At 41.5% G+C, this 14,757-nt stretch overlaps 1 protein-coding gene across 1 annotated transcript in view; it reads left to right on the top strand.

The window, feature by feature from the left end:
* The window catches only part of LOC309566772 (lysosomal protective protein-like), a 90,751-nt gene that overhangs the window by 17,236 nt on the left and 58,758 nt on the right, over positions 1–14,757 (top strand). Inside the window, exons 4-5 of the mRNA XM_082272067.1 lie at positions 4,235–4,285; positions 5,359–5,445. Of these exons, the coding sequence (XP_082128193.1) occupies positions 4,235–4,285; positions 5,359–5,445 (138 nt within the window). The remainder of the gene's footprint in view (positions 1–4,234; positions 4,286–5,358; positions 5,446–14,757) is intronic.

The following is a 14,757-nucleotide window of genomic DNA, read 5'->3' as shown; positions in this document are numbered from 1 at the left end:
TCTTGCACATTTAGTTTCCTTTAGGACCCACGTTGATGCAGACATCAGATGGGTTTTACAATTCTGGTAAAATCTATGGGAATACAAAATGCACTTGATGCAGGTCAAGTCCACCCATTAGTACATTCTGAATGATCTCAGAGGCATCTCAAAATAATGTCAAACTGATGCCATCACAATAAACTCAAAATCGACACAGACGCCTAGGTTGCATTCACACCTGAGCGTAGCGGCTTTGAGCGTTTTTCTGCGCATTTTTATAAGCAACTTTGGCGCTTTTTATGTGCGACTTGCGCATTTTTGAGCTTTGGCCGGGTTTTTTTAGCCAATAGAAAAGACTATTATCTGTTGCATCATTTGTTGCTAGGCATTTCAGCTTTTTTAGCTTTTCCATTAGCTTTTATTTATTTATTTATTTTAAATTAATATTATTCATGTATTATTATTTTTTTCGTTAGGGAAAGGGGTTAGAGTTAAGGTTAGGATTAGGATTAGGAGTTGGGGTTAGGGTAAGAATCAGGGGTTAGGGTTTCACATACCTTGGCTGGAGGCTGAGTTGACTAGAGGGCTTCCCTTGCGGCTCTGGTTTGAGCACCCCTGAATGTGGTGACAAAAGTACAAGGTTCAAAGAAGCACGGGTGCCAGTAACTTGATAGCAGGTGACTTCCACAATCAGGGACATAGTTGAGGTGAGCCAGGGTCATACTCGGTAAGACAACAAGGAGGTCAGGAGGCGCCTACGTGTGAGTCCATGCTGGATATTAGCCTGAGCTGGTCTTTGTGCTACATCGGGGGTGTTACTAGTACTACTACTAATAATAATAATTATAATAATAATGATAATAATAATAATAAATTAATAAATGTAAAATAAGCACACAAATAAATAAAAATAATCATAAATAAATAATAAATACATTCAATAAATGAAGTAATACTAAATAAATAATTAACTCCTAACCATAACCTCTAGCCCTGAACATAAAATGATAGTAAATAACTAAACAGCCTAATCCTAACACAAAACTAATAAATAAATAATTTATTATTTTTTTGTTCCGGTTTGGGTATTTACAGTCAGGTCCATAAATATTGGGACATCGACACAATTCTAATCTTTTTTGCTCTATACACCACCACAATGGATTTGAAATGAAACAAACAAGCTGGGCTTTAACTGCAGACTTTCAGCTTTAATTTGAGGGTATTTACATCCAAATCAGGTGAATGGTGTAGGAATTACAAAGTTTGTATATGTGCCTCCCACTTTTTAAGGGACCAAAAGTAATGGGACAGATTAACAATCATAAATCAAACTTTCACTTTTTAATACTTGGTTGCAAATCCTTTGCAGTCAATTACAGCCTGAAGTCTGGAACACATAGACATCACCAGATGCTGGGTTTCATCCCTGGTGATGCTCTGCCAGGCCTCTACTGCAATTGTCTTCAGTTCCTGCTTGTTCTTGGGGCATTTTCCCTTCAGTTTTGTCTTCAGCAAGTGAAATGCATGCTCAATCGGATTCAGGTCAGGTGATTGACTTGGCTATTGCATAACATTCCACTTCTTTCCCTTAAAAAACTCTTTGGTTTAATTCGCAGTATGCTTCGGGTCATTGTCCATCTGCACTGTAAAGCGCCGTCCAATGAGTTCTGAAGCATTTGGCTGAATATGAGCAGAAGATATTGCCTGAAACACTTCAGAATTCATCCTGCTGCTTTTGTCAGCAGTCACATCATCAATAAATACAAGAGAACCAGTTCCATTGGCAGCCATACATGCCCACACCATGACACTACCACCACCATGCTTCACTGATTAGGTGGTATGCTTTGGATCATGAGCAGTTCCTTTCCTTCTCCACACTCTTCTCTTCCCATCACTCTGGTACAAGTTGATCTTGGTCTCATCTGTCCATAGGATGTTGTTCCAGAACTGTGAAGGCTTTTTTAGATGTTGTTTGGCAAACTCTAATCTGGCCTTCCTGTTTTTGAGGCTCATCAATGGTTTACATCTTGTGGTGAACCCTCTGTATTCACTCTGGTGATGTCTTGATTGTTGACTTTGACACACATACACCTACCTCCTGGAGAGTCTTCTTGATCTGGCCAACTGTTGTGAAGGGTGTTTTCTTCACCAGGGAAAGAATTCTTTGGTCATCCACCACAGTTGTTTTCCGTCGTCCGGGTCTTTTGGTGTTGCTAAGCTCACTGGTGAGTTCTTTCTTTTTAAGGATGTTCCAAACAGTTGATTTGGCCACACCTAATGTTTTTGCTATCTCTCTGATGGGTTTGTTTTGTTTTTTTCAGCCTAATGGTGGCTTGCTTCACTGATAGTGACAGCTCTTTGGATCTCATATTGAGAGTTGACAGCAGCAGATTCCAAATACAAATAGCACACTTGAAATTAACTCTGGACCTTTTATCTGCTCCTTGTAAATGGGATAATGAGGGAATAACACACACCTGGCCATGGAACAGCTGAGCAGCCAATTGTCCCATTACTTTTGGTCCCTTAAAAAGTGGGAGGCACATATACAAACTGTTGTAATTCCTACACCTTTCACCTGATTTGAATGTAAATACCCTCACATGAAAGCTGAAAGTCTGCAGTTAAAGCACATCTTGTTTGTTTCATTTCAAATCCATTGTGGTGGTGTATAGAGCCAAAAAAATTAGAATTGTGTTGATGTCCCAATATTCATGGACCTGACTGTATTTATTAATAATATTATTATTATTATTATTAATAATAAATGTAATATTTTCTAAGGTTAGGTGTTATTTATTATTTATTTATGTATTATTACATATTATTAATTTGACTTATTTATTTATGAAGATTTTTAGTTATTTGTGTATTTAGTTTACATTTATTTATTCATATATTATTACTATTTTATGTGAAGTATCTCCATAGAGAATAATTTATTTTTTCTCCTCCAGCGTTTTGGAGCTTCAAGCTTTAAGCTACTACAAAACGCTGAGGCGTGAATGGGGCCTTAAAGTTAACCTTTGCATTGCTCATTCAGTGGAAAATAGCTGGATGTTATCACTGGCCTCTCTGCTTTATATTCTCACCTTCCCATGGCCCTAAGTAAATCTGTTTACCATCAGAAAATAAGCAGTAATATTGGATATGGAGAAAATTAACCAATGCGCTAACCAATGAGAGAGTGAATAAAGATAAAGTGACTGTGTTACAACGTTTAAAGAGGTTGTAAACTCGTTTTTTTTTCTTTCCACCCTGCAAGAGAAAGACATAATGAGCTAGTATGCATCGCATACTAGCTCATTATGCAATACTTACCTTAGAACGAGCCCCCGCCGTGCCGCTCACTCACCTCTATGACGGGCGACATGTCCAGTCGCCCGTCTTCCGGGATCGCAGCATCCGGCCATCTGATTGGCCGGAGCCGCGGTGACGTCACTCCCGCACACACGCGCAAGAGCTGACAGTCACGGCACGGGACTCTGAAGGACCGGCACGAGTGGCCGTTCCTTCAGAGCGCATGCGCCAGTGACGTCACTGGCTGCATGTAAGGTAAATATCTCCTAAACGGTACATGTTTAGGAGATATTTACAGTACCTATAGGTAAGCCTTATCATAGGCTTACCTATAGGTACAAGTGTCAGAGGAGGGTTTACTTCCTCTTTAATAGCAGCCAATTTTTTGCAGTGTCACCACATACAGTAATAGAATCTAAGAAAATATAAAATCAGCGCTAAAAAAACACAGGAAAAAAATAATTATTTTTTTCCTGTGTTTTTTTAGCGCTGATTTCATATTTTCTTACATAATATTGGATATGGAGAAGCATGTCACTTCTTCCCCTTAATACCACATGGGTACTTGGCAAATGGCCACTTAGGCATCCAAAGCTGGCACACTGGGAAAAGTTAGAGAGTCTTTCGCTCTGTGTAAGATTTAATAAATTCATTTTGTGATTGCATAATATCCTACTTCACTCTTGGCTTAGCCCAATTTGGCATACAGTAAAATGCTGCAGGGACCAGCTATGACAATGCACAGGTTTTCCTTAACTATCAGTAGTTTAGAAGAACACACAAACAATTTTACTTTTTACATTGTGGAGAGAGCCTGAAAATTTGTACAGTTATTGGGGTTCGAGAATCAGTGTTTTTAAACACAGAACAAGTAGAATCTTGAAAATCAAATTTTTGGTTGATTACCTTCTGACATATTTTCATTTTAATTGCCTCCTGATACTAGGTACAAGAAGGCGGCAACACACTGAAGAGCAATCCTTATTCCTGGAATAAGGTAATATTTCTTTCTTCAATGCAGTATCATGTCTTCTGTAAGGTACTGTTTGTGGCTGACCAGGTAGAATGAAGCAGTCTTATAGGTATTACATAAAATGATTGCAAAGTTTGCATTCATCTGGTAGTTGGGCATGGGTTCTAAACTTCTAGAACTGTTATGTTTCACCATCACCAATGAAAGCCAAATCTGTTACATCTGCCTATACAACCCAATCCCATCAGCTTACATCACTCATAGTAGTCGTTTGCTCTTCTCAATTGACTGATCAATCCAAACATAAGCACAATATGGGAGAAATTAACATTGTATCACATTGAATGGGACCCCTTATATACTCATATAGCATAATATTATGATTGCCAAGGGCATATACAGTAGTATATATTATGGCAGTCGAAGGATAAACACATCTACCAACCACATATATTTCTTGTTTTCTTCTGTTCCGCCAATCAGTATTCCAAACTGCTTTGGTAATGTATGTCATCATAAATACTCTGTTTTACATTAACTGATAACCCAAAATGACCATGTTGAATGATAAAATTGTAATTCAAGTGTCAATTTTGAGTACACAGATTGGAGAATGTACATGGAAACTATCCCAAGTTGTAAATAATGGAGATTGAGGGCTCTGTCTCAAAGGCGAAATGTCAGAGGTCTGCTTAGACCCCTGATACATCACCAAAGTCCCCCAATGGGGCTCCTAAAAAATTGTAATAAAAATAAAAAATTTGTAAAAAAAAAAAGGTAACAAATAATTGAAAATAAAATAAAAATAAAAAAAGTCTGACACCAGTGGCGGAACTACCAGGGTAGCAAAGGTCACACTTGCGACTGGTCCCTGGCATTTCACAACCAGGCTTGGAGGGAAAGGCCGGTTGGGGTTCAGGGGGGCCTCCCATGGTTTTTTGACTGGGGCCCTGAAGGTTCTAGTTACGCCTCTGATCTTGTGGATACCAAAAGGATCCCAAAAATCAACAGCACAACAGCTTAATAGCTGACAGTATATATAAGATTCATTGTGAGCTTCCTGTCACACCTTTGCTTTTATTCTCTTTATCTTTTAGATTGCAAATATGCTGTACCTGGAAACCCCAGCTGGTGTCGGATATTCCTACTCTGATGACAAAAGCTATCAAATAAATGACACACAGGTGAAAATGTTTTATTTATCATTGTGTAGCATACAGTTTATAGGTACCTTTCAGTCCTTTAGTGTCTCCCCCAGAAAACAACCTAATAACCTAAGCAAATTGTATTTATTTTTGTAAAAAACTGAAAATTGTATAATAACCTTTCTGTAATTTTCCTTATGGCAGCGTACAATGAGGGTCGTGGCTCCGCCCCCACAACCTAATAGGACTGGTTAACTATAAATCAAAGACAGACCTGGCTCACAGCCTTCTCTGTAACTCTCACCATTTGGGTGGGAATCTGTATGCTGCCATAAGGATGCACCAGGAAGGAAATTGAGTATACAATATTCCATTTTCATGGCGCATCATGGCAGCATACAATGGGAACTAACTCGCCATACGGGAGGGTGCAAGAAAAAGTTTGTAATGGTCAGTAACGTAAGTATGCACAATACATTTTCCAAAGTTTTCTGTCGTGAGCTGGGATTACCTAATAAAGTGTATTCAGGGTGTCCGGAGCGGACCATATTGCGGACTTGCAAATAGCCTCAGGAGACACTCTGCACTGCTCTGTCCACAGAGCGGGCACTGCTATAGTTGAATGTGCTCTTAAGTCCTCTGGAACAGGACGGTCTTGAGAAGAGTAGGCTCTTTTAATTATCTTAACAATCTAGGAGGTGACTGTACGTATTAATGCTGACTGCCTTAAGCTATGCCGGAAACCAAGCACATATTTAAACTTTCCTGAATGAAAAGGCAGCTGCCAAGCAGGTCATCGGAGTTAGATCTGTTGAAAGAGCAACAGCAAAAGTTGCTTTGCAATATACTATATACTGTATGCATTATACCTGTCTATGCAACAGATGGCACTGTAGTGTTATAGTGTAAGATACATATATCTATGATATGAGGAAGCATTATCTCTCTCACTGTATGTACTTAGATGCTACTTTTTCCTGATTCTATGAAAAGATATGTTCTGTTTTCCTCCATGAAAGTAAAGCTGTATTCTCTGCTTTCAAGAAGCTTCCAGTGCATCATTTCAATACTCTGCCAACAAGATCAACATCCAGGGGATGTGGTTCTCTCACTTAACCATGAAAGATGGTAAATAAACTTCCTAGTTAAAGTGGAAGGAGAAAGACACCCCATGAATAAAAGCAGTCTGGGGTTTAAAGACTATTCTATCTGGGTAGAACATTAGGTGAGGCTCCTTGAGTACAAATATATAGAAAGAAAATCCTGCGCTATGGAGATGCAACGGGATGACGGGGCTGCAGCCTCCCTAAAATATAGCAAATGCTATATCTAGATATTGGGTGCATGGAAGGGTAGGGAATTGGCGCTGCCCAATGGGGATAGTATAATGGAGTACAATCCAGTATGTGTCACAGATAAATTGAAAATAAATGAATATATCTAATTAAAAAAGCATTAATAGCCACAATTCGAATGCTGCGTGAGATCTGCATAATTTACTCTACTATTATTATTCTCTAGTAAGTCTTATCCATAGAGACCTATCTGGCTTGACACAAGGTACCCACTACCTGCACTAAGCACCCTTGATTTGGTAGCCTCTGCCTCTCAATTTCCATGCTATCAAAGGTAGCCTCTTGAAGCTGGATGGAAAAACTTACCATGAGAGAGCAGATCTGTCATCACTGGCAGAGGCAGTGGTGATTCAATGCTCAACTGTAGGAGAGAGAAACTAGAGCCTCCTAAGCCAAAATGGTATAAATGCAATTATTGATACAGGAACTTCCACTGACAGTCTAAGAATTCTACCCTTTCACTGCTGTATAGGCACAGTACATCTCTTGCTCCTCCTATAAAAGGATTGAATGACAGAAGGGCTTTGAACACTACTCTCAGTTCGAGCATTAAATTCTTTGCCCCATAAGCTGCACATCCCATGACCTTGAGCAGCCTACTCTTTGAAATGCATCCCCCAACCTCTCTGGCTGGGGTCTGATATGATAATGTTCCATTTGAAAACAATTGGTCAGTTATGAAGAACCAACACCGTTCTGCGGAAAGAGACTTCGCTCCCAAAGCACCTTTGACTTTCTCTATCAGAGTATGGATCTTCACTTGTGGAAGTTATACTGAATTTTTCATGTCACTATTGCAGGCAGTAAGATGTTTGTGAATGCCCCGGGGAAGGTGTACAAACCGAGGGGGAGGCATTGAAACTGGTAGAGGAATTGAGGATGGATTGGGACAAGTAGGTGTCTGATAAACCTACAGAGCAACCAATCCCCCAGATTTATCAATAACAGAATTGATTGGAGGTTCTCTATCTTGCATGACTCCAACTTTCTGTGCTTGTTGAGTTTTTTCGAGTTTAACACTGGGCACAGATTACCTGATTTGGATTGTTTATTTTATTTTGCTAGGAACAGAGGTGAACCGAATCCTTATCTCCTCTGGGCACTTGAAATCTTGACGATTGCTCATTTTCTATTTAATCCAGCTACAAACTGGACCAGAATTTCTTATTTTTCCATCAAATCTGGTAGCCTGGCTGGAAGCGATCAGAAGGTGAACATCCCTTAAACTTCCAATAATGTCACACCAATATAGCTGATATTGTCCACTGATCCTGAATATTTTCTATCCAGTTGTATGCGCAAAGCTTCACACAAGCACCCCCTGCATGAGTGCACCCTTAAAAGGACTTCCGCTGTTCTCCCAAGACATGTGCCTTAGATTTTTAAGGCTTCAACAATGAAGATTGGGTACTTCTTCATTTCCTTTACTCATCTTTTTCCTGGTCTATAGAATTTGCCTTCTTGTATCTACTTTGGAGTTGCCGCCTGTATGCTGGACCTTTCTGATTTTTTGTAAGACGATATTCGCCCTGACCTGCTATGGGTCACTGATCCTGTGTGAGGAGGAGATTGCGGTAACAGCTAGTTACCGATTAGAGTGCACAGCAAACACACTGAATGCCCCTCCCCCCCAATAAAGAGGACCTTTCCATAGCCCATCAAAGTACCTGTCACCAACCCATCAAAGTACCTGCCACCAGCCCATCAGGTACTCTGATGACAGGTGCTCGGGTACTCTGATGGGCTGGCGACAGGTACTCGGATACTCTGATGACAGGGGCTCTGATGACAGGTACACAGGTACTCTGATGACAAGTACCCAAGTACCTGTCATCTGAGTACCCAAGTACCTGTCATCAGAGTGCCTGTCATCGAAATCCCCGAGTACCTGTCATTGGAGTACCTGAGTACCTGTCACCAGCCCATCAGAGTAGCCGAGTACCTCTCTGTAGCCAATCAGAGTACCAGAGTATCTGTCTCCAGCCCAGAGTACCCGAGTACCTGTCTCCAGTCCAAAGTCCCCGAGTACCTATCTGCAGCCCATCAGATTACCCGAGTACCTGTCTCTAGCCCATCAGAGTACCCAAGTACCTCTCTGCAGCCCATCAGAGTGCCTGAGTACATGTCATCAGAGTACCCAAGTACCTGTCGCCAGCCCATCAGAGTACCCGAGTACCTGTTTCCAGCCCATCAGGGTACCTGAGTACCTATCTGCAGCCCATTAGAGTACCCGAGTACCTGTCTCCAGCCCATTAGAGTACCCGAGTACCTGTCTCCAGCCCATCAAAGTACCCAAGTACCTGTCTCCAGCCCATCAAAGTACCCAAGTACCTGTCTGCAGCCCATCAGAGTACCCAAGTTCCTCTCTGCGGCCCATCAGAGTACCCGAGTACCTATCTGCAGACCATAAGAGTACCCGAGTATCTATCTGCAGACCATCAGAGTACCCAAGTACCTGTCTCCAGCCCAGTGTACCTGAGTACCTGACTCCAGCCCAGAGTACCCGAGTACCTGTCTTCAGCCCATGCCTCCTAGATTATGTGTTGGGGTGTTTGCTTTCCAAAATGGGGTCATTTTCTGGGTGTTTCCATTGTCCTGGTGCTCCAGGGTCTTCAAAAGATGTGAAATTCGTGCTCCTAGAACGCCTGAAGGTGCTACTTGGATGTTGGGCCTCTGTATGTGGCTAGGCTGTGCAAAAAGTCTCACACATGTGGTATCGCCATACTCAGGACGAGTAGCAGAATGTTGTTTGGGGTGTAATGTTTGCTATGTACATGCTATGTGTTAGAAATATTTTATAAATTGACAACTTTGTGTGTAAAAAAATTTTAATTTTATTTCCACATTTTCCAAAAACTTGTGGAAAAAATGACATGTTCAAAATACTCATTATGCCTCATAGATAATACATTGGGGTTGTTGCTTTCCAAAATGGGGTAATTTTGTGGGTAATTCCATTGTCCTGGTGCTCCAGGGCCTTCAAAAGTGTGATAGGTCGTTAGGAAACTATAGGTGTAATTTATGCTCCTAGAACACCTGACGGTGCTTCTTGCATGTTGGGCCTTCGTGTGTGGCTACGCTGTGTAAAAGTCTCACACATGTGGTATTGCCATACTCAGGAGGAGTAGCAGATCGTATTTTGGGGTGCAATTTTTGCTATGTACATGCTATGTGTTAGAAACATCCTATAAACTGACAACTTTCTGTAAAAAAAAAAAATGTTTTCATTTTCTTTCCACATTTTCCTAAAACTTGTAGAAAAAAATGACATGTTCAAAAGACTCATTATGCCTCAAAGAATATGCGTTGGGGTGTTTGCTTTCCAAAATTGGGTCATTTTGTGGGTAATTCCATTGTCCTGGTGCTCCAGGGCCTGCAGAAGTGTGATAGGTCATAAGGAAATTATATGTGTAATTTATGCTCGTAGAACACCTGACGGTGCTCCTTGCATGTTGGGCCTCTGTATGTGGCCAGGCTGTGTAAAAGTCTCACACATGTGGTATCACCATACTCAGGAGGAGTAGCAGAATGTATTTTGGGGGTGTAATTGCATGTATGCATATACTGTGTGTGAGAAATAACTTGTTATTATGACAATTTTGTGTAAAAAAAAAAAAAAAAAATTCCTTCATTTTCCCAGGAAATTGTGGGAAAAAATTACAACTTCAAAAAACTCACCATGCCTCTTAATAAATACCTTAGACTGTCTACTTTTCAAAAGTGGGTAATTTGGGGGGTATTTGTACTGTCCTGACATTTCAGGGCCTCAAGAAATGAGATAGGCCGTCGGTACATCAGGTGTGATTAGGTGTGATCAATGATTGGCACAATAGCTGGTACACTCTATAACTGTCAGGCAGAATAAAAAATTGGGTTATTGTTACCAAAGATATGTAGCAGTATACATTTTGGCTCAAATTTATTTAAAAAATTACTTATTTGCAAAATGTTATACTAGAAACACAAACAAAATGTTTTTTTTCAAAACTTTTTCTATTTTTTTTACTTATATCGCAAAAAATAAATAAACCCATTGGTGATTTAATACCACCAAAAGAGAGCCCCCACATGCTTCATAGTTCTTAGGATTCCCGTTTAATATGGGTTCCCAGAGTACCCTACATGGGAGTCCAGGGAGCCCCCCATATATCAGAGTCTGCAGAGCCCTCCTTATATCACAGTCCGCAGAGCCCCCCTTACATCAGAGTCTGCAGATGGAAGAGTCTCTGATGGAAGAGGGTGCTCTAGGAAACCCGATTTATAGGGGTGCTCTGATGTAAGGGGGAATGCTGTGGACTCTGGTGTAAAGGGGATCTCTGATGTAAGGGGGGTCTCTGCATCGCATACTAGCTCATTATGAAATACTTACCTTAGAACGAAGCCCTGACACGGACCCCCGGACACCGCTGTGGGAGCTGACATGATCCCTCGGCATCTCTTCCGGGTTCGGCGGCTCCGGCGCTGTGAGTGGCCGGAGCCACGATGACGTCACTTCCGCGCATGCATTTCGGGCACTTCCCAGCGAGGAACTCTGAAGGTCCCCCTGGACCTTATTATAGGCTTACCTGTAGTTAAAAGTCACAAAAAGCGGTATACTACCGCTTTAAATCTGAGGTCCCTTTACATTACTGAACAAAAAAAACAAAAAGGAACAAATGCATCTACACAAAATTGGAAAAAAAATTAATTTGTTGGACATTTATCCCCAAAAGCAAAATAGGCAGGATCCCCCCCCCCCCCAAAAAAAAATACATCATATATACATGTGGGTGTTTAACAAGACCACATACATAACTGTGCTGATTTAGAGCCAGGAAGGAAGGAGGCTTATGCAGCCTGCATATCCTCCACATTCATTCTCCATGCTGTTCCCGGCAGCTGTTCTTCCCCACCCAAACTCCAATCTGATTGGAGACCGGACTTCAGGCACACACAGGAGGACAGGGGTGAGGGGGGGGAGGAGGAAGAGTAGATCTAGCTCACTCTCTCTTTCTCCCGTCCTGTCCTGTCAGTGTGAGAGGAGAGAGAAGGGCAGGCGAGGAGATCGGCTGTCATGCTGGCTCTGATCAGTGTAAGAGAGAGTGTACCGACACTCTCCGCTTACCACTGCAGCCTGCAACCCTGCCGTGGAGCGAAGCGGATTGGGAGCTTGGGCAGAGGCAGGCAGAGTGGTGTCACCCTCCCCCCGGTGGACACCCTGGTGCGGTCCGCCCTCTCCGCACCCCCCCTTGTGACGCCACTGCACTTCACCAAAAAAAGTCAATTTCACTCCTTCCCTATTTAATTTGCTTAAGTGTTTTTAAAGAAAAGAATAACATACAAACTGGAACAAAGAAAGCTTCAGCAATCAACCTTACTGCACTTAAAAACAATAAACCTGTTTAATTTTATTGAGCTCCAGTAGTTCTAATTTTACATAACCTAAGCTAAGACTTAAAGCTAGGATGAGTAGATGTGCCAAAATATGAACATCTCCGATTTTTCAACTTTATAATTGAAATATTCTACAACTTTGAAATAAAATTGCATTGAAGTTAATATGGGGCCATTTTTAATTGACCTTTTTGGCCCCTTGGAGGGCTAATAGACAAACAATTGTCACTGAAATAGCACAGGAAGTGTTTCCATTCAACTTTGAGGATGACATAGCAAATGCACAAATTCTCTAAAATACCAGTTTGAGAAATAGCATAAAGCTGTACCCAGTGTTACAAAACAGCACAATTTTCAGGGACAGCATCAGTGACCATCAAAAATAGTCTGCAGTTACTTTAATTTAAAATTCGATTTTGAGGAACAGTACAATAAAACATACAGTACTGTGCAAGGGTTTTAGGCAGTTGTGAAAAATTGCTGTAAATTAAGAATGCTTTCAGATATAGAACATTTAATAGTTTATTTTTTATCAATTGTATCAAAATAGAAAGTAAATGAACAGAAGAGAAATCCAAATCAAATCAATAGTTGGCGTGACTACTCTTTGCCTTCAAAACATTATCAGTTCTTCTAGGTATACTTGCACACTGTTTTTGAAAGAACTCAGTAGGTAGGTTACTCCAAACATCTTGGAAAGAACCACAGATCTTCTGTGGATGCAGGCTGCCTCAATACTTTTTTGTCTTTTCGTGTAATCCCAGACAAACTCGATAATGTTGAGATCAGGGCTCTGTGGGAGTCAAACTATCACTTCATAGTCTCCTTGTTCTTCTTTACACTGAAAAAAGTTTCCTAATGAAATTTGGCTGTATTTTGGGTTTTTTTTGTCCTGCTTTGAATATATTTGGGGCCCATTACATGCCTCCCTGATGGTATGGCATGATGGATAAGTATCTGCATGTATTTCTTTACCATTGATCCTGACCAAACCTTCAACTCCATTTGCAGAAATGCAGCCCCAAACTTGCAAGGAACCTCCACCATGCTTCACTGTTGCCTGCAGACACTCATTATTGTACTGCTCTCCAGCCCTTTGCAACCACACTGCCTTTTGCTACAGCCAAATATTTCAAATTTTGAATCATCAGTCCAGAGCACCTACTGCCATTTTTCTGCACCCCAGTTTTCGCGTATAGGACATGGAAACAAGGCTAAGCGACTCAATTATTCACACAGACATACCACGATTAGTGTTGCTGGCTATAGCAGGTGGCACTAATTGTTTGGGAAAAACCCAACAGGATGGATGTACACAAGTTAATCAACAGATCGACTTGTGTACAACAAAGGTGTCCATACATGGATCAAAAATTTGGCTCCCTGATGAGCCAGTCGAATTTTGATCTGAGTATGGCCAGTTTAACGTAAGAGATGTCTTTTGCCAAGGCCTCAAACAAAGCAATACTCTAATTTAACCACTCAGTGAAACCTGCCTTAATGTAGGTACCTTAATTAAAGTGACATGAAAGATTTGCTTTTTTTTTTCCCTTTAAAATAATAAACATGTCATAGTTACCTGCTCTGTGCAATGGTTTGGATAGGAAACAGCTTCCTGTTAAGGCAATCTTGCAGGTCTGCTCCTGAGCCGCCTTGTCTGTGTCCATTGACACAGACATGGCGGAACCGCCCTGCCCCTGGGTCCCTTATCATAGAATACATTGGGAAATGCAAGGTAAAAAACCATAACGCTTTACAAACATTTTAACTTAACCTAACCTAACTTAAATTCAGTTAATGTAATTAAATCACAATAAGGTAATTCATTTAATGTACAAATGTACTGTATAGTCAATTTTCGATAGAATTGATCAACAAAGCCATTGATCATCATGTTAGTCAACCAAATTACAAGCAGGCCTGGACTGACCATAGGGCAGATTGGGCATTTGCCCAGTTGGCCAGGGGCTGCCTAGTCCGTGGCCTGTTGTTGACCAGACCGCACAGCGGAAGGTAAGCAACGACCACAGTACAGAAAGGGCTAACACAGACCGTGGCCGCTGCTCACCTCCCACTATGCGGCCATGCCTGTGTCTCCAGGGCTGAGCTGAGTGCCTCTCCCAAACACAGCTTAGCCTCAGAGCAAGTGCTGACAAACGGGAGAGGAGAGAGAGCTCATCTGCTCCTCCATCTTCCTACTGCCACTCTCCTCCTGTATCTGCCCCGCCCACACTCCCCAGGGATATGTGGGCGGGAAGTTTGAACCCAGGAGAGCTGCTGACAGCCTGTGACTGAGCCTACATCCTGGGGTGAGTAAGCTCACCCTCTCTCCTTCCTTCCAGTGTATATTGTGAGGGATTAGCTCGGTGGTAGGCGTGGATGACCCCTTTGGGGGTGCGTTTTCACAGAGAGATAGCCGATTAGAGGTTGAAAACAAGACTGATTTATTCATGCAATTTACTTAACACAATTGCAAGCATCAAAACAGCCAAAATAAAATAAAAGACAAAATAAATCCTTGCCTCTGTGGGCGGCTACCTTCTCACGCTGGAACCTACCTAAGAAGTCTTTCCAACCTACTGTTGGGCCGACACTGCTGATCCTACAGCCGACACTCAAATGT

Source organism: Pelophylax lessonae (genome assembly GCF_965119305.1).
Source record: "Pelophylax lessonae genome assembly, chromosome: 11".
Lineage (NCBI taxonomy): Eukaryota > Metazoa > Chordata > Amphibia > Anura > Ranidae > Pelophylax > Pelophylax lessonae.
The sequence above is the reverse complement of the archived record's forward strand: the minus strand, read 5'-3'. Positions and strand labels throughout refer to the sequence as shown.